Source organism: Cryptomeria japonica, chromosome 9, assembly GCF_030272615.1.
Source record: "Cryptomeria japonica chromosome 9, Sugi_1.0, whole genome shotgun sequence".
Lineage (NCBI taxonomy): Eukaryota > Viridiplantae > Streptophyta > Pinopsida > Cupressales > Cupressaceae > Cryptomeria > Cryptomeria japonica.
The window spans coordinates 432,672,675-432,696,487 of NC_081413.1; the positions used below are offsets into that span (position 1 = coordinate 432,672,675).

General features: G+C 36.7%; 1 protein-coding gene across 6 annotated transcripts; it reads right to left on the bottom strand.

The window, feature by feature from the left end:
• Positions 1 to 10,098: 10,098 nt before the first annotated feature.
• On the bottom strand, positions 10,099 to 23,054 carry LOC131077848 (uncharacterized). 6 transcript variants are annotated; one of them, XM_058015426.2, is made up of 7 exons: positions 22,545 to 23,054; positions 22,092 to 22,284; positions 21,846 to 21,976; positions 13,942 to 14,260; positions 13,563 to 13,701; positions 12,792 to 13,069; positions 10,099 to 10,906 (listed from the first exon to the last, which is right to left on the bottom strand). In XM_058015426.2, the coding sequence occupies exons 5-7, from the start codon at positions 13,602 to 13,604 to the stop codon at positions 10,552 to 10,554; spliced, it is 675 nt and encodes a 224-aa protein (XP_057871409.2). In that variant the 5' UTR covers positions 13,605 to 13,701; positions 13,942 to 14,260; positions 21,846 to 21,976; positions 22,092 to 22,284; positions 22,545 to 23,054; the 3' UTR covers positions 10,099 to 10,551. The 6 variants fall into 6 exon arrangements, with proteins under 6 accessions (XP_057871409.2, XP_057871410.2, XP_057871408.2 ...); XM_058015427.2 differs by lacking the exons at positions 21,846 to 21,976; positions 22,092 to 22,284; positions 22,545 to 23,054 and adding an exon at positions 17,894 to 18,376; XM_058015425.2 differs by lacking the exons at positions 21,846 to 21,976; positions 22,092 to 22,284; positions 22,545 to 23,054 and adding an exon at positions 16,715 to 18,376.
• Positions 23,055 to 23,813: the final 759 nt, after the last annotated feature.

Genomic DNA, 23,813 nt, shown 5'->3' on the forward strand with positions numbered 1-23,813 from the left:
GACCTCATCCCTTATGATGTCGGAGCCTTCCACACAACAAGACTTGATCCCTGGTGGGCTCATTTGGAACCATTCAACTTCACCAGTAGGCCAAGGGCCCATTGACTGCATCATTTTTTATTTGTATTTTCATTTCCTTTTCATTTTAAAATAACAAAAATAATAAAAAACTATTGTTTTCTATACATTACATTATGTCTTGGATTGTGTGTGTTTAGATTACATTTTACATGCTTTAATACATCAACTTGTTTCATTTCATTGCAATAGTTAGAACAAGTGTTTCTTTTCTTAGATTAGAAAACAAAAACAAAAACAATTCCCTCTCTTGGAGAAAGTGATTCAATTATGTCAAATCTCTTTTAAGAAGACTTCAATGATTTTTACAAGTAATTTAGTAGTGATGTCTTAGTTATGTTATATGAAGCCCTTGATGACTTCATCTCTATTGAGTCTTCCTCTAGGACATCTAAACCATCATTTTTATAAAAAATGATCAACATGATACATGTGACTGGTTATAAACATGAACCTAAAAAACCTAAGATTGTTGTGCATATTCATATTGATGTTCATCAAACTCCAAACAAACTAGTGATTATTGTTAAAAGTGATAGAAGTCCGAAAATCCCCTAGATTATGCAAAATAAATCACCAAAAGAGATGAGATGAATCAACAAAGTTACAATGTACTTACACATATAAAATAAGAAACAATAGACAACCTAATCTCATGCTAGTTGTTCCTTCTCTTCCTATTTCTCAATCAATAATTCTTTCTATACCTCATCTTCCTCAACGTCTTGGAAAAGAGTATGATGTTGTCAAGCAACTTTCATACCTCAACATCTATACCTCATATCCCTTTGGAAGCTCATTCAAACTTCATACACATACTACGAAGTGCTTCAAGAAGCCTTAAATAGTAAAATAAATATATCATTACAAAAATATCTACTCCAATACCCCATTTAACTATATGAAAAATGTGACATGTTAAAAGTGATTAAATAAGCATGACTAAAAGCAATGTTATCATTTCATTATTCATCAATGTGTTCATAAGTCTTTGCTACTAATAATTTCAAGAAATATAGTGCTACCTAAACTAGATGTAGAGAGAAGACGCATCTAAGAATTGAAGTTGGGCCACTAGTGCATGGATATGGAGGAGCGCAGGAGGAAGCTAGGGTTTTCAGGTGGAGGTGTTGCTCGATCGCGAGGATGGGATCACGACCATGGATAGTGGGTGAATCAGCGGCCATGGCATCCACCGCGCTCAAACCAGTGGCAGTGGCAGGAGACGGGAAGGAGATAGAGGGAGGTTTATAGTAGGGGGAATAATCGATTCCCTTTTGAGCATGATAAATCCAAATGGGGCCATTCAAGGTATCTGAACTTTCTGAAATGGAACAAATAGCAGTCGGAGGAAAGAATGAAGAAGAAATTCCATATACCCCCGAAAGACCTTTCCCTGGGTGGGACATCGTCTACGACTGAGAAGCAGTCGATTAGTATCTGCATTGAGTCGGAGGCTTGGAAGGAATCGGTACATTTATTGCATGAAAGGGCATTCTTCATGAAATGGGGAGGTGACTGGCCAGCTTTCCCCAGAGTGAGAAACTGGGTCAATGAAGAATGGGGGAACCACTTTGAGATAAAAACTCTAACTAATGGGTTTTTTCTTATCATTGTTGGTTCAGCTGAGGAGAAGATTGCATTGATGGACTCGGGGTCGTATTTGATGTCGGGAGTTGGCTTTTTTATCAGGGATTGGACTCCTAACTTTGACCCAAGACAAGCCACCATTGAGGAAATTCTAGTTTGGTTAAGATTGTACAATCTTCCTCATGAATATTGGAAGGAGGAAGTCTTCAAGAGTATAGGGGAGAAAATAGGGAGATTTATCAAGTCGGATGAAGCGGTTGATAAGCTTAGTTCATGCATGTACGCCCGAATCTATGTTATGTGGAAGCCTCATCCTGGGATCCCGAAGATTGTTGAGATTCGGTCTCCAGAGGGGGTATGGAGACAAGATATAGAAATTGAAGAAATCATGGTCAAGTGTAAGACCTGTAAAGAATGGGGTCATGAGGATCGAGATTGTTTGTCCGGGCAAAAGGGGAAAAGAAGGGTAGATCATGTTTTGGAGGAGCATCTTTTAGTAGGCTCGGAAGCAGTCCAGAGCTTGGAAAATACCAATCTGATCTTTGCTCCGGAGGCAGCAAGGGATGAGGATCTTCGTCATAGTCCAGATTTGCAAGCAGGGATGGAAGTACTACTAGACTCTAGCCCAGGTCAGGTGAAGCGGTAGAAGGCCGCTATGTTGGATGGAGATAAGTCTTTTGTGTTGAGGTCGGGTGGAGTAACTGAGCAGGCGGTTGAGTTCCTACAAACTCAAGGAGATTGTCTAGGTGGGGAGAAAGTTGGTCAAGTGTGTAAGGGCAGTGGTCGGGGTGTTGGTTCTTATTTAGAAGGGAAGTAGGTGGAGGCTGCTTTTGGACCTCTTTTAAAGGATTGTGCAATTGGTGGGGGTTATCCAACCTAGCATAGGTTTTACAACATCTCAGTGAATGGGATGAAGGGTCAGGAGAAGCGTTTAAGTGCAAAGTCCCTAGTAGCTGCAGAGGATTTGAGTGAGAATGTGGATGGTAAAACAATCAGTTTAAGGACATTCACATGTCCCCAAGCAAGGGAAATGGGTTAGCAGCAGAGATGGAGTCTGAGGAAGAGGAAGGATTCAACGATGATTCTCTGGGGTTGTCGGCAAAAATAGGGGAGACAGAAGTTAGGACTATCAAACAAACTAAGTTAAACCCCTCTAAGTCTAAAGGGAACTTGAGAGGTAGAAAGAATAGGCAGAAGTTGCTTGAGGAAGCAGGCAACATGAAGGGTCAAACAAGACTTCTGAGATCCGGGAGAGACTTATTCTCTCCTGGGCAGCAATGAAGTTCCTAACCTGGAATGTCAGTGGCTGCAATGCCCCTGGCAAGCAACGTCTGGTCAAAAGAGGTTTTGATCAAGCCAAGCCGGATGTTATTTGTATTCAGGAGACAAAGTTAGGTCGTGATGTTGTTGCTTGTATTTTCGGGGTAAGGCAAAAATGGTCGGGTCACTTTGTGGATTCAGATGGGGCGTCAGGTGGTATGGGCATTCTATGGAATCCTTTGGCTGTTCATGTGGAAGTTGTATCAAACTCTAAGCATTGGCAGATGGTTAAGGTGATTTCGAAGACTATGAATTTCTCGTGTTTTCTTGTTAATGTCTATGGGCCGACTTTGGCTGTAGATAAGTGCAGATTATGGGAGGATATCTTCAGGCGTCTAGAGGAAGTGAGGCCATCTTTAACAATTGTTGTTGGAGACTTCAATGCAACCCTCTCTTCCTTTGAGAAGCGTGGAGGGGTCAAGAGGTTGAGTCGGTCGCAATTGGACTTCCAATCTTTTGTTAACGAGAATGCTCTGTTTGAAGTGGAAGCTAAAGGAGGGGATTACACATGGACTAATAGACGTAGAGGCTTTTCTAATATTGTTGAGAAACTAGATAGGTTCTTCCTCGCAGGGGATTGGAATGTTGCCCCTGTGGTTTTTGAGGCTGAGGTTCTACCCATCTCAGGTTCAGACCATTTTTCGGTCTCCTTGGTTGTGCAGAATGATGTTGTTCCAATTCGATGTCCCTTCAAGGTGGAAAAAATGTGGATTAGGGATCCGAAGTTTAAAGAGCTTGTAGTTGGGTGGTGGAAGGAGGCCCCAGTGGTGGAAGGGTGCTTGGCTTATCAGTTCTTCAAAAAGCTTAGTTTTGTGAAACAGATATTAAAATAGTGGAATAGGGAGGTGTTTGGTAATATTGTTGATGAAAAGAGAAGGCTCGAAGGAGATTTGGGAGCCTTGAATGCAAAAGTTATGTCAGAAGGAATGGATGAAGTGGACTTCCTCACAGAGAAAGACCTTCTTAGTAAGTATGGAGAAGTTTTGCAAAGGGAGGAGATCTATTGGAAATAGAAGTCACGTGAAAATTGGTTGAAAGCAGGAGACAGAAATACGAAATTCTTTCATAGTTCGGTGAAAGCAAGGCGTAGTCTTAATAGAATTCTTTCCTTGAGGCTTGCGGATGGTTCGATCACTGAAGACCCAGATCACATAGGTAAAGAGGTTGTGGGCTTCTTCGAAAATTTGTGGAGGAGTAGTGGGATCGCTTAGTCGGGTGTACAGACTGAGCTTCTGGAGTTAATTCCTCCCTTAGTTTCCAGGGAGGACAACATCATGCTTGAGGAGCCTATCTCACTTAAGGAAGTTAAAGTTGTTGTGTTTGGGTTAGGTGGGGAGAAAGCACCAGGTCCAGATGGGTTTCAAGCTTCTTTTTTTCAATTCTTTTGGGATGAGCTTGGTGAGGATGTGCTAGCAGTGGTTGAAGAGTCTAGATCCAGAGGCTTTGTTTTGAAGGAGTTCAACTACACCTTAGTGGTGCTTATTCCTAAAAAGGCCAAGCCGGTTGGGATGGAGGAGTTTCATCCTATTTCATTGTGCAACACCATCTACAAAATCATTACAAAAGTTGTTGCTAACAGGCTTAAGTTAATTCTTGATAAGCTGATTTCTTGTGAACAAAGTGGTTTTACTCCTGGAAGGAATATTATGGATGGGGTGATTGTAGCCCATGAAGCTATCCACACGGCTATGAAGGGTAGATAGAGGAGTATGATTCTAAAGATTGATATTCGAAAAGCCTATGATAGGGTGGATAGGTCTTTCCTTGTGGCTGTGTTGGAAAGATTTGGTTTTGGTAAGTCCTGGATTAACTGGATTTCTAGTATGATCATGCAGTTCTCAGCTTCGGTTTTAGTTAATGGCAGCCCTCGGGGCTTCTTTTCGACATCCAGGGGTATTCGGCAAGGGGATCCAATATCCCCCTATTTCTTTATTTTGATGGCTGAAGTTCTTGGACGGTCGATTGCTCTTAAGAGAGATCAAGGGTTGTGGAAGGGTATTGAGATTGCCCAAGGGGTTGATTCCATAACTCATTCTCAGTTTGCTGATGACACCTGTCTTTTCGGTGTTGCTTCTATGAAGGAGGCTTCGGTTATGAAGAAAGTTTTGGACAGATTCACGTGGGCTACTGGTCGGGAGATAAACTGGCTCAAATCGGAGATTTTTTTCTTTCATACAGAAAGCTGGTCCCAGAGAGCTATTGCTAGAGTGTTTGGGATTAAGATTGGTCAGCTTCCAAGTAAGTTCCTTGGCATGCCGCTCTTTGCTGGAGCAGGTAAGTCAGACATTTGGAAAGGATTGCTTGATGGTTGTAAAGCTAAGATGGAGGGCTGGAAGAGTAAGTGGTTTTCTTTGGCTAGTCGCATTCTAATGCTGAAGTCAGTTGTTTCGACTATGCCAATTTTCCTAATGGCTTGCTTCAAACTCCCAGGCTCTATCATCAAGAGTATGCAGCAGAAGATGAGGAAGTTTTTGTGGAATGGTAACCAGGATCAGGATAAAATCATGCTCTTAGCTTGGCATAGAGTTTGCAAACCCAAAGGTGGGGGAGGGGCGGGACTTCGTGATTGGAATATTATTAATGAGGCCATGGGGGCTAAGCTGGTTTGGCAAATGTATAGTAATCTGGAACAGAGATGGGTTAGAATTCTACAAGCTAAGTATTTGGATAGTAGGGAAAAGGAAAGGATACTTACAGTAAGAGATCCCCCAAGAGGGTCAGCTTTGTGGAACTTTTTGGTGAGTTGTAGGAGCCTGATCACTAATCATCTTTCTTGGCGTATTGGTGATGGGCGTAAGGCGAACTTTTGGTAGGATTCCTGGGATGGTCATCCATCTTTAGAGTCCCAGGCCCCTCAGAATACAGTTTTAAAGACCTGTTAGGTTTGGGGCTCAAAGGTGAGTGATTTTTTGTTTAATGATACGCCCTTGTTGGGACAGAGATGGAATTGGAAGATCCTCAGGACTTGAATCTGGGGGATATTGAGGAAAGATATCTGAGCAAGATACTGGGTAACCGTGAGGTTTCGTTTTCCAGGGAGGAGGATGAAATTATTTGGTGTGGGTCTAAGAGTGGCTGCTACTCTGTGAAAGTGGGAATCTCTCTTTTAGAAAGCGATGTCAAGATTAAGGAATGGGAATCTAAGGTTTGTTGGAACAATGTGTGCCTCCCGAAAGCTAGAGCCTTTGCATGGCTAACTGGCAATAATAGGATTCTCTCTGGAGATCATCTGAAGAAAATGGGGTTTGCAGGTCCTTTTCGTTGTGTACTATGTGAAAAGGCGGAGGAGGATGTGGACCATCTTCTGCTAAATTGTGATTTTGCTCAGAAGGCGTGGCTTTTTGGGCTGTGAGATTGAATTGGAAGGGCCCCATGGCTGGGAACTTGTGTGACTGGCTGGAATCTTGGTCGGTATTGGATAATAATTCTATCTTTGCCGTCGTTTGGAAGATTTTTTCCTCTACCGTCTTATGGGAACTTTGGAAGGAGCGAAACCGGAGAGTGTTTGAAGGTAAAGCAGAAAATTGTAAGCGTTTTTTGTCTAGATTGAAGAGGGCCATCTCGGAACTGGTTTCTAATGTTGCCTCTAATGTGAATTTAGCCAAGACTCCGTTTTCTCAAGCTAATGCTAAATTTTTGTTGAGTTGGCCCCTTGTTAAATTCAGGCCTGTTAATGGGCTGCTAAGGGCTAATCTTCAGAGTAAGGGCAATTCAATCCTGGAGTGCACTCCGCCTGAGAAGGGGTGGACTAAGATTAATTTTGATGGAGCCTCGAGGGGCAACCCAGGAACCTCGGGTGTTGGGGTGATTGCTCGTGATGATCGGGGTAACATTCTGGCCATTGCGGCTAAGAGATTGGTGGATGGATCAAACAATGTTGTTGAATGTCAAGTAGTGTTGGAAGCAATCCTAATGGCTGGGAAATTGGGAGTCAAGAAAATTCATTTGGAAGGTGATTCTCAAGTTGTGGTGAATGGAATAGCTCGTGGGCGAATGGAAGCGTGGTTTTTAGACAAGCAGGTGCGTAGAATGCAACTTTTGGTGAACGAATTTGAAGATTTTAAGGTAACTCATGCTCTTCGGGAAGCAAACATGGAAGCTAATAAACTTTCCAAAGTGGGAGCAAATGGTTCCTTGGAAAATATGTTTAGTTTGTTTGAGGACTATAGAGAGTGTAGTCTTCTTGAGTAAGATTTCGAGTTGATGGCTTTTTTGGAAAAGTGAACCCAAGCTGGATTTGTTGTGTCTATTCGTAACCTTGGCCCTGTGGGAATTTAAGTCCCTCGTGGTTTGTGTTTTTCTATTTTGTTGCAAGTGGCCTTGAGGTGTTGGTTGATGATGGAGGCGAGTGGTGTGAGTGACCGATGATGATGTTGGGAGTTATGCGAAGCATGTGAGGCTCTCATGACATGTGATGGAGGCGGATTTAAAGGCCCTTGTGTTTTGATTCCTGGCATTTTGTGGTGAAAGCCTGGTGTTTGGCGGAGTGATCAGGGTTTTATTCTGGGCAACTGAGAGATAGGATGGAAGCGAATTTCTCTTTGGAATCTGATGGACAATTGCCTGCCTTTCATGGGCCGGTCTCGAGGATCAAACTTTCAAACATCTTCAAAGTGGATGATGACGTCTTCTGGAGGGCAGTTAGGATAATGTTGGGAGAGGAATTTCTTACGCAGGACTGGCGACCTAGAACTAATCTCGACATTTCGTCTCTTTTTACAGCTTTGGCCCTGCAGGTGGGGAAGTCGACTAAGGAAGTGCAACGGATTACCTCCCTGGTCTTAAGACCCAAATGGGTAGGAGGCTTGCAAGAGGTGGTGGCCCGAGCTGTCATTGGTGTGGGGCTGAAGATGGAGGAGGGCCCGAGCAGGAGGATTGGAGTGGCCGTTGGGGAGCTGCAGCCTATAGTCGTCTGGTCGGCTTCTCGGCCAGTCGCTTCGCAGGAGGAGGATGCAAGAAATGGCTGGGCTAAGATCGTGAACTTTGTTCGCCAGTTGGGGCCGACTGAACGTGTTAAGATCCGCGGGAAGGTGACTCCCATTTGATTCGAGGCCCCCCTAGACGAGAATGGGAGGCCTTTGGTTCGGCACCAGCTCCCAAAGAAATCGACGAAGGTGGTGGAGCATGGGTCGCTGTGTGGAAGCAGGCCTGGAACGTTGCCAGGTGGTGGGAGCACGGCGCAGGAGGCTAGTCCCAACAAGGGTATTCCCAATTTCTCAATAGAAGAAGCTTTGGGATGGTTTCGTTCCTAGGTTGGGTTGGTTGGGGTTTGTTGTGTGGTTTTTTGTATATGTAAGCAACCCCCTTTTGTGGCTATGGGTCAGGGTAGGATGATGTTTGGGTTCTTTTTTGTAGTAGGGGTGTGACCCCTTGGTATTGCAGATTGTCTATCTACTTCCTGGTTGTAATACTTTTCTATTTTAAGCAATATAATACACTATATTATCGATTAAAAAAATAATAATTTCAAGAAATATTTCTTGCAAGCTTTAACTTAGGTTGAGTTAATTCGCATACACATTTGGTTATGCTTTCTTATAGATATATTTCTCCACCATCAAACATGCACAAAATAATAGTTCCTACTTAGACTACAACTCCTCATTTATGAATACTAAACCTTAGCATTCCCCTATACAAGCATGAAAAAATCATAGTTTAATATGAGCTCAAGAATGAGTTTTGACATTTTCATGTTGATGTTATGTAGCTTCGTATGTCTATAAAAGGCAAATAGATAACAATTTTATTTGGTTTAGAAAAAGTTGATTCCCGATCATATCATATTTCCAACTCTAACATTGAAAAAACAAATTACTCAAATTGTCAAAGTTCTATAAGAAAAAGGTGTTTTTATTTTTTATTTTTTATTTAAAATTAATGATAATGATTATTTATTTAAATAATGACCATACCAAATTATACATAAAGGGTGATCAAATAATTTGAATTTCATTTTCCATTGAAAATTTTATTAAAGTTCAACGATGATGATGATGATTTATTTAAACCAAATTTGTCCAACTATAGAAGTATATTATTAATCAATGATATAATTTTTTCTTCATTGAGTAATGTTTTAGAGTCATCAATACCTTTATTTATTCCATCCTCATTTCTATTGATATTACAATCCTTACTTTTATTGTTTGCTCTTATGAATGTTAAATGCATATTTGTAATAATTAAGATTACATTGCCCATTCTCTTTTTTTTCCCTTATATTTTGAGCCTACTTCAATTAAGATGACTTTTATTCAGTAACAAAAATAAGACATACAAACTGAACCTCATCCATTCCTATGTGCACTTATTTCTAGGGTCTAGTATAATCTTCAATTTTACTCTTTCTACCCTAGATCAAATCTGCAATCTTGTAAGAAAATATTTCATTTGACTCTTTATGTTGTATTAGAAGGTTTAATCCTAAGTCATTATATAGATCATTTTAATTTTTCAATTAAATATTTTTTCTTTAATTTTTTTTTTAAAGACATTTATTTTAGTGCAATTAATTCATTACAATCAATATTATTTAATTATCTAACCAAAAGAACATTATCATGATCATCATCATTCAAAAATTAAAATTTTTAAAAAATTTAGAGATCCTTAAAAGAAAAATCAAGATTAAAAAAAAAATCCCTTCCTACATCCTCTTCTAATTACATTTCTAACACTTAAAATTCCTCCTAAAGTCAAACAATCGTTTAAAATTCCTCCTAAAGTCAAAATCGTTTAAAATTCCTCCTAAAGTCTACATTTCTAATACCAAATCATGCTCTGTTTCATTCGTTCCCAGGGGTGTTGCAGCAACAGAGAATAGTAGAGAAATGTATTCTGAGCTTACCGAGTCTATAGCATAATGCAGTTCAAAGTTCCAACCAAAGCTCAGGGCAAATATAATAAAATATTTTGATATCGATGGCCGAACCAAAACAGCCTAAAACCTAAAATGCCATTACACGTTTACCCCCTGTTGATTATCCCATGTTTAAGTGTACCGAGATCAAGTACTTCTGCTCAAGTGTATATATCAATCTGAGCATATGAAAACATATTCCATGTATCAATATGAGCATATGAAAACATATTCCATATTTAGAAAATTAGAAATTGGATATAAGTGCATGAACTGTAAAGTCATGTTTCAACAAACTGTAAATTGGAAGCTTGTTGGGTCTAGAAAGAAAGCTTCCTGACTGAATACAAAATAGCATTTGCTTAAAGGATGCTAGAAATTTTAAGGTTGGTTTGGCCCTAACAGATACACTAAGACAAAGCAAAAAATGATTTGCTATTGGAAGAATCTAAAGTGGAATGCTTCTAAACGAGTACTACCATTGAATTTGAGATTCAAAAGTGACTGGGGTCCCCAATCAGGAAGAAAATGTAAGATTATGCATGCAGGTTATGCAGATTGTAAGAGATGGCCATATCAAAAAGCATGATCAACAATTATTTGTGACAGAATACTCTGCCTCCCCTTTTTGTTTGAAAGCAACGACCAGGATGGAATGCTTGTCATAACCTTAGATGCTGGGGAAAGCTCGCTTGTACAGATCAAAGCCAACAATTAAACACTCTGTTACAACGCGAGCAAATCCTGTGATTACAAAAAATCTCATCTAGATCATCTAGATTATCAATTGGTACAGAAAGACCCAAATAATTTCCAGTGTCAATATCTGGCAAGCTATCATCCTCAAACTTCAACCAAGAACCCATGTCTTCCAAATCAGCACAATGGATGACAGGAGTTGAAAATGAATGCTTGCAACTGTTTGAGCCACCAGTCTGTTGCCGGCTATCAAATGTAGGGGAGGTGAGCGAAACATTTGGACATGTTTCATCAAATGCTCGAGAACCCTTTCCTTTGGTAGGGCTTGCGGCATGATTTTTGTTGGGAATATTTGACCTGAAAATAAAGTAACATAAAAATAATGAATGGTGAGACATAAACAAGATAAACTCAAAATTTAGAAAGAATTCTGGGCATTGACAAAGACTGAAAACTCCTATATCTTACCCCATTCCAATGCAATTTAGTGTTATGCAAAACATATGTATCCAACTTTCCAGCAACCTCACTGTCAATTTTAATTTATAATATAATTACTGCATCTTATAATGTTTTTACCACCTCCATTCCTGTGTTGAAATTAATCACCAATTGCTCCAACTACTTCACCGTAGACTTTCCTCCTCTTCAACCGTATGCTATACACTTCAATCACTATCCATTTTGAATGAAAATAGGGCAGTTTTGAGTAAAAATATTTTCATTATAATTTTCCTCAGATTTCCTTACAGTGGATGTACAAACTTAGTATTAAATGCATTTTATAATTTTTGCAGTCCCTGCTTTTCTAGATAAATGTAGAAGAGTCTAGATGTTTTATGTGTAATATGCAGCTGTAGCAACAGCAGACAGAGAAACAGTGAATAGAGTATTTTTTGAGAAGGAAACAAGGTCAGTGTTCCACGGGGACGCGTCCTCCCCCTTTTTGGCCACGTCTATTCGTAAGAAACGTCTCGGGGACGGGGGACGGGGGACAGGGACGCGACGTCCCCCGCCATCCCGCCACCACCACCCAAGCACCGCTGAGACGCTGAGACCTCTGTTGAAAAATATAGGGTGAAACCGCGTCGATAGAAGTAGGGAAAATCTAACCTCCAAGTCTGATTAGGCTCCATATAACAACACAACTTAGAAATCTTGGTAATTGGTATTTAGATTTAGTATTTCAAATTTCCTAGTCTCATTTGAAAATGTAATTCTTATACTGTAATACTGTCATATATCTTTTCAAAACTAGTTTTTCAAGTACTATATGTATATGTATAACTATATTAGCACCACCCCGCCACCCCGCCGTCCCCAAACTTAGACCCTTGGTCTCCTGTCCCGGAAACGCGTCCTCCCGTCCGAGATCGAGAGCAATATAAAACCACTTGTTTTCACCGTGAGACCAAAGTAGGATATAATACAGTAAGCCTTCATTGTTTTTCTGATCAAACTATTAAAGCACTGCACTATTCCAGAACCTCATTTCCATAGCTTGGTTTCACCCTATCAATGACATGAACAAAAAGTGCAAATTGAAAATGTTAACCAAACCATATTATAATTTAAGCAACAACAATAGTCATGGGTTGATGCACTAGTGACTTCTTCACTTATCTAAAATCTGTTTTCCACTTCATCACTTGAATTTCCAAAAAAACTGCCCTAGCGTATAATTTCCCTAATATTTCCATGCCGTTCAATAGTACGTGTCATTCCCCTACCATTTTCTAGTAAGTGCATATATATACTTTTTATCCCACAACATAATTGTCTCCACTCTTTGAAATAAATATTTTCTCACATCTTTGCTGTTTCTTAATATCCAAAAAAGCAATGTTTTTTATGAAATCTTTTACATTTGATATGAAGTAATCGATAAACTCTTGTAATGTAACGAGACGCAGCAAGCATCCATAACAAGGATGTACTAAAGTGTATCATCTAGGAGCTTCTGAATGTACTGAGAACAACTACAATTGTAAAACAACTTTTGTACTTCAGAGGCTGTTCAACTAATAACCTCAAACTTCTGTGCACAAGATTTTTATTTCCTATAAAAAATATTCATTTATTGTCTTTCCCAAAACTCGATACTCAGAATTTAAAGCTCTGACAACATCAATATTTGTGACGCTGTTATGTTGACACATTAACTTTGAATCTAAACATTATAAAACAAATAAACAAGCAACCTGAACAATAGAGATTAAAATGAGTCAACAACAAGTCCTACCTGAAGCCATGGCTTTCACTTGGACTCAAGTGGCTCTCAGTGTTGGGCCTTTGCTGTACACCAGAACGTCTTCCTGTCGATTTTGCCTTTTCCCAATTTTCACTTCCAGCTGGTAAGGTCCAATCCTTGTGCGTTTTCAGATTTGCAGGCTTTCCAGACCTCAACGTATATCCTGATGGTTTAAGCGTATTGTCGGAACGCTTTCCAGACCTCAAATTATATTTTTCCCCATTTATCGTTGCAGATGGTTTAGGCATACTGTTGGGGTTCCCTTCCACCTGAGACCATTCATAAAGCATCGAACAATAGATCAGATTATGCCTATTGTCTTTACTAGAGTCCTGTTTACGGCAGCATGGACCAATTCAAAACACTATTAACAACAATCATGAACTATGCAAGTTCCTTGAGATATTGTGAAATTCAAATATAGAAAACTAGTAAGCACTTCAAGTAACTTTTGCTTTCTCGGAAAAAAAAGGAAGCAAATCATAAACCCTAGATATTTCATCTAAACTTCCATCTCTCTTTCTCCTTTTATAACCCACAAGCAGCAGTGCTTGAAAAGAAAAACAATGTTCACAGGATGAATAAAGATACAAAGAGAAAATTTTAAAATTTGAAAAGCAAAGTATATCAAAACAGTTGTTTACTGAAAAAGCTTCTTGCCAAATTCTTGACCTCCTACAATCAACAGATAAGGTAGAAATAGCAAGAGTTGAATAAGAAAAAGCAAAGAAAATAGAAAAATGAAAGGATACAAAATTATACTTCTGGAGAGGGATTTCTGATACGAACTCGTGTGTCCATCATGAAGATGTGAACTCGTTTATTTGGAACACGTAATTTTCGAAACCTCTTTTTCTAAAACGTTGGTTTAGGATATTCATTCAAAAAAATTCTCCACTCTCTGCACCACAGAAGCTTCACATCAACTATGTAACACGAAATTCAGACCAATAAAATTGACATCCAAACCATAATTAACATTCTGCATACCATTAAGGACTCAAAAATGCAATAAACATTCTAAATTCAAATACTTGAAAATTCTTTATGTACAACCCATCCAAATCATTGCAATCTTTAAGAAACACCCTTACCATAACCAACCATAACATAATGTTTTTGTCTCTGGAGGGCATATTACCTCGACTTGAGAGAATTTTCAGTGACACGACTCCTTACTTGCTTCAGCTCTTCTACTCCAAGAGAAGAAAGATGTTTAGCCTGCACTGGACCCAATGATGGATCCTCTGTCACAGTTCCCATTGCAGCATTAGTCACGGTTTTCAGTTCTGGATGACAATGATATGTCTGATCTCCTATTGACAGTTAAACCAAAGGTAGAACCTTTGACAGGGGCAAATTTTCTCCATGTAATGATGTACCCCTCCTGGGAAAATTTGATCCATCTGAGCTAGTAGAGGATATTTCACTCCTCGGATTGCTTGCCATTTTTCTCTCATCTGTTCAACAACTCAATATCCTCAAATTTTAATCCATACCAGACAAATTCAGAGATCAAACACCAAGTAATTAGATGCCATAGATTTACAGCTAATAAATTAAATCTTCTCTACATTGAAGGAAACATCTGATTAAAGGATTTAATTAAATCTTGTCTACATCCTAATAATCAATTTGATTGATCCTGAGTCCTGGCACTTGGCTCGGATATTTCTCTATGCAGATGATTGCAAAAAAATGTGCCCCAAAAACAATACAAATGCAGTTCTAATATAAGGTTGTTCAATCTATCAAAATGTATGATTCTTGTGGATAAGAGAGCCTAAGTATGTTATCCTGGAAACAAACTTCAGTACTCCTTCTCAGAAAACACATACACAAACACATAAAAATTATTAAATGTAAACGAGCCATCATAATAATTCAAGCATACACCAAAAGAAATGCACCAACTCCATGCAACATAGGGACACACGATGGCTTCCTTTCTTCCCAATAGGAGCCACAGATATCTGAAATCCACTGCATCAAAGCATACAACTCTTTGGCATAATTTATGATTGACGAAGATGCAAAATTCACCCAACCTTGTACAAAAGCTGTAGAGATGTATAGATATAGCCATCAAAATTACAAACTCTGGCAGCAACTGAATAAGCAAAAAGCAAGATGCAAAAATGTATGGTACCTTTGCTTGTCGCCCTGTGCTTGTTGTTGTCTTCTTCTACGCTGTTTGCAGAGTATAATGAAAATATGAACATAATTTCCTATTTCCCTCTAAATTTTTTTTTGGCGGGATTTATTTGTTTTTTGGTGGGAAGTAAATTTTGATTGACAAGTGACATAAATGTTTCTTAAGCTGGTGGGGCTTATTCCAGCCCCACCCCATTTTTACCTGCTCAAATTGGAAGCCCTAAAAAGTAGGGGCTACTATTTTTTAGGGGAAGATACTATTTAATCCTGTAGCTGGAAAAAAATAACTCCATGGGACCGCCTCTTCCTTAAAAGTAGAGCTTAAGCCCCCCATGGGACCCCACCCTAAGAGCCCTTCCTAAACAATAGGAGGTGCTAAAATTCCTACCGGAACAAAGTGGTAAACACAAATTAATTCACAGTAAACAGTTTTATTGAAAAACTACTGCTAAAATGTAAAGCACAGTCGATGATTAAACAAATCAAATTGGTCAGAAAGAAGCCACATAGTATATATTAGCAATGATCTGAAAAATACCAAAGACAGTTCATCTAAATTGTGAATTGCGGTAGCCATTGAGAGCTGTAAATGCAAGACAAGTGCAAGACAAGATCAATAAAAGTAAAAGTTGCAGATCAACTCATAAAACTGGAAATCACTGACCAGTAGGGGCTAAAAACAATTTGCACCGCAGGAAATAGAACAATAACAATAGTTATCTAATATTGACAATTGCTTTAGAGGATAAAAACAATTAGTAAGATAATTATCAAGTCATCGGCGAAATTCAAGCTCATATAAACAGAAAAACAAATATATTATCCCTACCAGCATACGCATGCAATACCAAAGAGCCTATATCAGAAGTGTAAGCTCGAGACAGCCAAAAGAAAATAAAGCGATGACATCTTGAAGATAGAAAGGCCAACTAAGGCATTCTTTTGCAGCCTCTTCAGCATGCATAAGTTAGCATGACATCTCTGCTTGTGCCTTTTCTGTTATGTTATTCTGCCTTCAGCTGGGGAGGACTTTGTTTTGGTCAGAAGTCTACTCCCTCTGGCATTGATTCTTGCCTTTGTAACATATATTCTTGTCTTTGTGACATACATTCATGATCAACAAAACTTATATAAAAAATAATAATAAATAAATGCAATTAATTCAATCAGGTCATAAACCTACATTCAAGCTCATCTAAATCCAAAATCAACTAAATTATCCCTATCAGAATACCCATGAAATACCAATCTCAAATTATGAGATCCATCCGACAGCTTTGGGGAAGCATATAGATTTTAAAACAATGAAAGAAAACAGTTGAATTTCACGATGTGTGCACCTTACCTTTTTCATGAATAGGAGAAAAAAACAATAAAAGAGACTAATAACAGAGTAATAGCAGTAAACTAGTAATGACAATTGTTCTGGAAGATATAAAAAACGGGTACAACCATGTCATAACCAAAACTCAAACTCATCAAAGTCAGTCGACTAAGTCAACAAATACATAGACTTATCAGCATATAAGTGGAAAATAACAAAGATAATCAAACTACAACCTCCAGCAGTCTCTAACATCTGTATAAACCATCTGCATTCATCATGCCAATTAACAGAGGCAATGTAGGTGAACAGCCTCCCTTTCTAAACAGTTTGAGTCGAAAAAAAATCGACCACAAAAATATAAATAATAACAAAAAAAGGTAATTGTTAAAAGGAAGTTCAAATATGTTCAAGGAGTAGGACTGCATCCACATACCCATATACACATCATCTGGTGATTATATTAATATACTATATGGCCATAATCTTATTCATTTACTCGTGTACCTTAATTTGAATGTTGTACCTGTCCACATGCCAGTACACATACCCCAAATCAGTTACTATGCAATAAGCAGACGAAAGAATGGGTGCAGCTACATAGCAGCTATCAGAATCAACACAATAAGTACAAAACACACTTTATCAGATTACACGCTTCAACAGCCACTAAAAGCCGTAGACAGCAGACAAATCGAAAGATTGAAAAATTGCTTGTGGGCACCTTGTCTTTCTAACATGCTGAAGTTTAAAGAAATTTAAGCTATGAGAAAATAGAACAATAATTAACAGTTGACAAATACAGCTGATTGTCTGGGAAGATAAAACAATAATTACAACCAAGTCATAGACCAAGAATTCAATCTCATGCAAGTCAGAGAATAGCTACATTACAGGCAACAACAAAAATCTAACAAAAACAAACGACCCTTATTCTAAACGACAAGCTTCATCAGCCACTGAAAGCTATAAGAGGTAGTAAAGTTCAACGAAAGAAAACAATTGCTGGCTGACACAAAAAAATTGGGCATTTTTCAATTAGCAAGTTGTCTTTTTAAGTCTTCGAAATTATATGCTTGGCACCACAAAACAAAGGACATATTGTAACATTATTGTACATAATCTTAGATGTAATAGAATAGTATTATCTATTTTTTATATAGACCAGAAATTGAACAGATGAACTGATCAGTCATTTCATCTAAGTATGCACATTAGATGAATGGAATAACAGCTTCATTAAACACTTTCCTACTCTTCTAATTTCCCGTATATTGCATTTTGTCAATCTTTTCTTTACATTTCATTCCCAAACCTATATTAAATCAGAACGAGGTTGCATGAAAAGTTCGAAGTTTTATGCTAAATTTTAAGCACATTCGTTCTAATTTTGAATTATCTGTAAAGATTTCAATATGTGATTCTAATTTTATTGTGAAGCAAAAGCATATTTCTAGTAAGTTGCAGATCTGTTAAAAAAAATAGAATTCATGCAATCATCCCTTTCCAGAGATGCCAGCCAGAGTCTCTCTGTCATTCAGCGCCACCACAACATCGTTGCATCGTTCTGTCTAGGCAGTCCAAAGACCATAATTCATTGAAGAATTTACTGCACCTTTTGCTTCTGAGTCTTTGAAAGTATTATTTTGCCCTTCAACTTGGTTCGCAGCAAAAAATGCCAGGAAGAGGCACCATGTCTTGCATGTAAGGTCGAAGCTGCTTCTGGAGGTCAATGTCAAGATTTTTGGCTCAGGCCATAGCATTTGCCCTGCTATGGCCTGCAACAATTTGCGTGCCCTAGCCAACTACCCTACATTTCGCAGTTCTAGCCTGAAAGGGTAGTGTGCCCTAGTGATAACTGTGAAAATTGTGCCCATTTCTTTTCAAATCGCGCCCATTTTCCTGCAATTTTCTCCCGCGTTCTTCAGCACTAATCGAATAGTGCCAACCAGTGTCCAACAATAGACACGAATTTCTCTGCAAATCGTATTAAGTTCATTTCGGATCGTGGCCTCCCATTGCACTAGAATTTTGGTTAGATTTTCATTCATGGCTCGTGACACAGTATATAGCGATTTGGTTGGTGGGTTTCCTCATCGTAAGGCTGGGTTCTCATTGAGGGGTTTTATGAAAAAAATATTGGAGTTTGTTGAAATTATTTATCATGAAATTTATATTCATTCTTAATGAAATTTTGTTAATCTTTGTTTGTAATGAGAAATGTATTTCAAATGCAAGATTTTGTCAATGATTTTTTTTTTGCTAATTATAAGATCTATGTCATTTTAGTTTATGAAGATCTTATGTATTCTATTATGTGTAATATTTTTAAATAGGTATAATAGAAAAACAATAATATATCTAAAAATAGATATCAAAAAATGTTGAACTTTTATTTATATCTAAGAAGTTTTTTAACAAACTCAGATTCGCATTAAGCCTGTTGAACTGATTTTTCTGTTTATATAAACAATTTTTTGAGTATATAAAAAATCATTCTAAATCTGTTGAAAAACTTCAGAAAATCTGAACTACATTTGTTCTACTTATCTTTCCTTGTCCTTGTCCTTGTCATTGTATATATCTCTTTGAAACCAAGGATGCTCAAGAGTTTTAGACCCATGCACCCTTGACCTTTTTGGCACATGTTTATTAAAATCACTTAAATGCATGTAAAGAGGGACAAATTAAGTCTTTAAGCTAGGAGATACTTTAGTTGCATAAAAAGACATGCCCACAACTTCATAATAGAATAGAATAAAGGCCAAACCTATCCAATAATGCTCTACATCCTCCTCCTCTTGGGTAATCCAAGGAATGGACAACCATGCACTATTAATCCTCGTGGCTTGAGTTGGGGACATCACATTATGTCATTTAGCTATATTAATATATATGTTTACTTCAGATCTGAACATATTTGTGAACCCTAACTAAGTCAACCACTAACCAATAACCAAAATTATACCTTCACATGCAAGAGAGGCTTGTCGAGCCACTATTCTCCCATCCTCCATTATCTTGTGTTTGATGTAGTTGCTCTCAGATTTGTCCTCTAGCTAGATTTTGGCAGAGTAATTGTATGATTGCTTGTAGATGTTATGAAGAATGAGGGGGGGAAGCCTCTTTTATAGATATCATCCTAAAAATGAAAGGTTTGGATTAAGGGGTTAAAGGATGAATAGTCATTATCACATTGCTAAAAGAGACTCAATGGGATTAAAGGGTTGGTAAAAGAGACTCAATAGGATTAAGGGGTAGGTAAAGATGAATGGAGGAGATTAAGAGGTGATTTGACTTTGGAGAAAACATAGTGAATAAAGAGACGATTGACAGTTGTCGCATGCCTATGAATTTAGATTGTGATTCATGTGAACACACTCGAGGGCTAGGATCAAAGAGAATAGTATAATGAATTAAATAAATAAATAAATAAATTATTTAATTAATAGAGGAAAATGGCTAGATAAATTAACTAAATGGAGTATTTATTAATTTAAGAGGGGAGGTGGGATTAAATAAATAATAAATATGCATTTAATTAATAGAAGAGGGTTAATAATTATTTAAATAAATAAAAATATGCATTTAATTAATAGAGGAAATTATGGTAAAATAATTAAATAAATAATAAATATTTATTTAAATAAAGGAGGATTTTAAGTATAATATCTACAACAAAAAGAATGTTAGTGCATACATAATTTTGACTATGTTAGTCTTCTTTATTGGTCTTATTTACTCTATCCAATGTTTATCCATGGTGTATAGAGAGGTAAAAATAAATAAATAAAATTTATTTTACCTTCAATTTTCTTATTAGCAAGATTCATGTCTTTTTTTGGGAATTTAAACTTAGATGATTTTGAAGTGGTAGATAATATGCCTAACCTTGTGGGTTAATTTCTAGCCCCACATCATTTTCACCTATTATAATATGTAAACCTAAAAAAGTAAGAGCTCCGATTTTCTAAATAGAATCTTAAGCCTCCCCCCTCCACCCTATTGGACCCCGACCTAAGTCTTTGGTCCCATGATTGACAAGTAACATTTTTTTAAAAACTTGTGAGATAATTTTTACCCCATTTCAAAATGTGCCCATTCAAATCTTCAAACTAAAAAATAAGGCTTATTTTTATTAAAGAATTTTTTTTAATTTTTTTTTTTTCAATAAAAGTGGATTATTCCACTAAACTTTTTTATTAATATTTTTTAGTTTTTATTTTTTAAATTAATCTTATAGCATTTCTTTTTTTTGCTTCATGGGACCCCATGCTATTTCAAAATAAATCCTAAATCCACCCATGGATCCACAACCTTAAGGTATTGTTTGATAAATTTGATACATTTATTTTGTTCAAGAGAATATTTTAAAATAGTGAAGTAATTTTATAGGGTATTTTTTATATTATAAAGTTTTCTATTTCATACTTGTAAAGGTGTGAATATTTTCATCCACTCTTTTTAAAATATATGTAACACTATTCTACAAATAGAAATATAGATGTTATTTATCCAAAATAATGGTGAACTAACTTTAAAAGGTTATACACATCATTTTTATTTTAGAAGGCTCAAACCATTTCAGTTTGGTCTATAGAGCATTCTGATCCGATACAATTTAGTAGATCATATTGTGTACGTAATATAGTCAACAGATAAAATTGTTTAAGTTGTAAGTTATATTTTGTTAAGATTTAAAAGTTCAAAAATAATTTTTGCTAACTCAAAGTAAATTGCAATGTTTGATACATATGTACAACTAAGTCATTAGTAAAGTATTGCATCTAATGTTTAACACGGTTGAGAAAATGACATATATAGCTTTGTCCGTACAAATTGTCAAAAAGAAATAAGGATATTATCATTTTATTTTTGTTTATCTACATTACCTTTTCATCACTATATTAAAATGTAAATAGTAACAAAGATAAATTTTTATTTCTTTCTAAGTAAGAATTGTTTATATGGCTAATCACTTTCACAAGATACTTAAATTTCATGTATCCAAATTGTCTTGGATGCTTTAACATCCATTTCATATACAATAGGTATATTGAAAGAGCATGCTTCTTCTATGTACAAAGAAGTATATCAAATGAATGAGCATATGGAGAGGTTCAATATAACAATCTAGCAATGTATAAGAAAAAAAATCCTTTTGGAGATAAAAAATCAATCCATCTACATTTAATAGAAAAATTCATAAGATGTTATATGAATTGTAATGCCTCTAACCATTATTGATGAAAATATTAATCAATGTATGTGTACAATCCTTGTAATCATATCCACATTCTCTCTCAATGGCACTTAATTCTTGCAAAATTAATATCAATACTAAACAATGGATTAAGTTGCTCTTCTAATTATTGAATTTGAATGAAACAATCTTATAACCTTTGGGATACAAGGACAATAGAAAATAATGTACAAAATAATTCTATAATTTTATATCTATTATCAGAAAAAATGTAATTCAAAATATCGATTAAAAACACACAACAAATTTTGAAACAATCTTTTCAAAATGAACCCCACAAAAACTTATACCAACTATTTTATACCTTTTTACCAAGGAGCTCATGCAGTCTAATAATGAGATCTTCCTCGTCCAAAGATATGTTCCCCCGTTTTACATTTGGACGCAGATAGTTCTTCCAGCCGAATCTGCAGCCTTTCGCACAACGTCGCAAACCTGAACGAGGAAAAATATTCATCAGCCTATGCAGAAGAAAACAATTCTTGAGTTAAAAACTCAATACTGAAATAACAGATGAGATTATTCTTTCCTAAAGCCAACTATTCGAAACCTGCTTTAATGAGTAAAAGATCCTCTTCAGGAGCCCATGGACCTTTCCTCTGCCTTTAGTAGTGCACGCCATAGTCTGTGTTTGCGAACCTTTCAACCTCTGTAAAGATATAATGAACTTCACTTCTGGCGTTGGAAGTTAGGGCACATAAAAACTCTTTATAGAATCTGAGTGTCGGTGAAATAACACATCACTATCCCGTCCAGCCACAAATAAACACGAAAAATTCATTTCATAATTCGAAAATCTGTATTTGAAGAAACAAAGAGGGATCTAGCACTAGGTATTATAATAATATCATATATAAAATTAAAAACAGTCATAGATAACAATGTCTTCTTTTCACAAATAACAAAGAGTTGTTTTAGAATGAAATTAAAAACAATAAAACATGATCTGGCCGCTTACAGATTTCCAGAAAATAAACTCACTGAACATTAGCAAATGACTTACCTCAAGATTCTGCACAAATTTTGTCGTGCTGCCAACGATGCCGATGCCGATGCCGATGAGAAAAATGAGCAGAGTTTGATGGAAAATATTGGTTGCGACTTTAAAATTTGTTTTAGGCGGGAAATGAGGAATGTTTCAACTGCCTCAAAGATTGTTTGTTCTGGCGTAAAAGATGCTACAAAATATAACGTATCGGTTAATAAATAATCCGTTAGCAGCAAATGGATGCAACGCTAAATCTTCCCGTAGCATTCCATTTAGTTTAGGAGTGGTCTCTAAACCTTCTCACAGCATTCCATTTAGTTGTCTGTAAATCTTTCATTTAGGAAATGCCTAGCCGTCCGTAAATCTTCTCCCAACATTCTGTGTAAATCTTTCATTTAGTAATTGCCTGAAAATATTCCAGTTAAAAGTCGTCTGTAAATATTCTTCTGAGTTGTCTCTAAATCTTTTATTTAGAAATTGCCTGAAAATCTTGCAGTTAACTCGTAACATTCTATTTAAGAGTTGTCTGAAAATCTTCCATTTAGGAATTGACTGTAAATATTCGTCGTCTTTAATCTCCCATTCAAAATCGTTGTTGTCAGCATTTGATTGGCAAGCCTATGACAAGTAGTGCAAGAAATTCATGTGATTTTAAAATAACAATTAATGTTATGTTCGCATTAATCAAATATATATATATAATACGTGGAGAGATATCCTTATCGAGGCGCCTATTACATCATGTTCACATGCGCTGTTTAACTCTATTTTCTAATTGTCAAAAAGGGGATAATTGAGAATCTTTCCCTATTTTGGTGGAGCAGCGATTGTTTAGGAATTAGAAATAACGCTGCTTAGCTTATTTTGGCTAGCAGCCGCATTTTTAGGGATTATTTGTGAAGCAGCTGACCCCATGAATATTTATCTTTGCTGCTTCACAAATAATCCCTAAAAATATTGAGCAGTAGCTGCTAGCGAAAATAAGCTAAGCAGCCGCATGGGAACATGCCCTTAGAGTTCAAAATAACAGTCACAGAGCAACATGGGAAACAATAAAAAAATTCAAAATAGAACTATATAATATTATATTATTAATGTTTGTTGCAATATTTTCTATTTGTTTGTTCTAAAATAAATTATATTAAAATATTATTATATTATTACGTAGAGATATATGAAATTTTAAATATCTATTTAGACTATTTTATATAATATATATGTGTTGCAAGATCAAAGCAAATACTAAAATCTAAAATATATTAAACTTTATTTAATGATAATATA

What these genes read in the sequence shown, in the direction of transcription:
- LOC131077848 (XM_058015426.2), bottom strand. Translation starts at nt 13,604, where the DNA reads ATGATGGACACACGAGTTCGTATCAGAAATCCCTCTCCAGAA. An exon ending in TCAGAAATCCCTCTCCAGAA is followed by an intron (nt 13,070 to 13,562) that starts GTATAATTTTGT and finishes GAATGGTCTCAG; the next exon opens with GTGGAAGGGAACCCCAACAG. An exon ending in AGTGAAAGCCATGGCTTCAG is followed by an intron (nt 10,907 to 12,791) that starts GTAGGACTTGTT and finishes CTTTATTTTCAG; the next exon opens with GTCAAATATTCCCAACAAAA.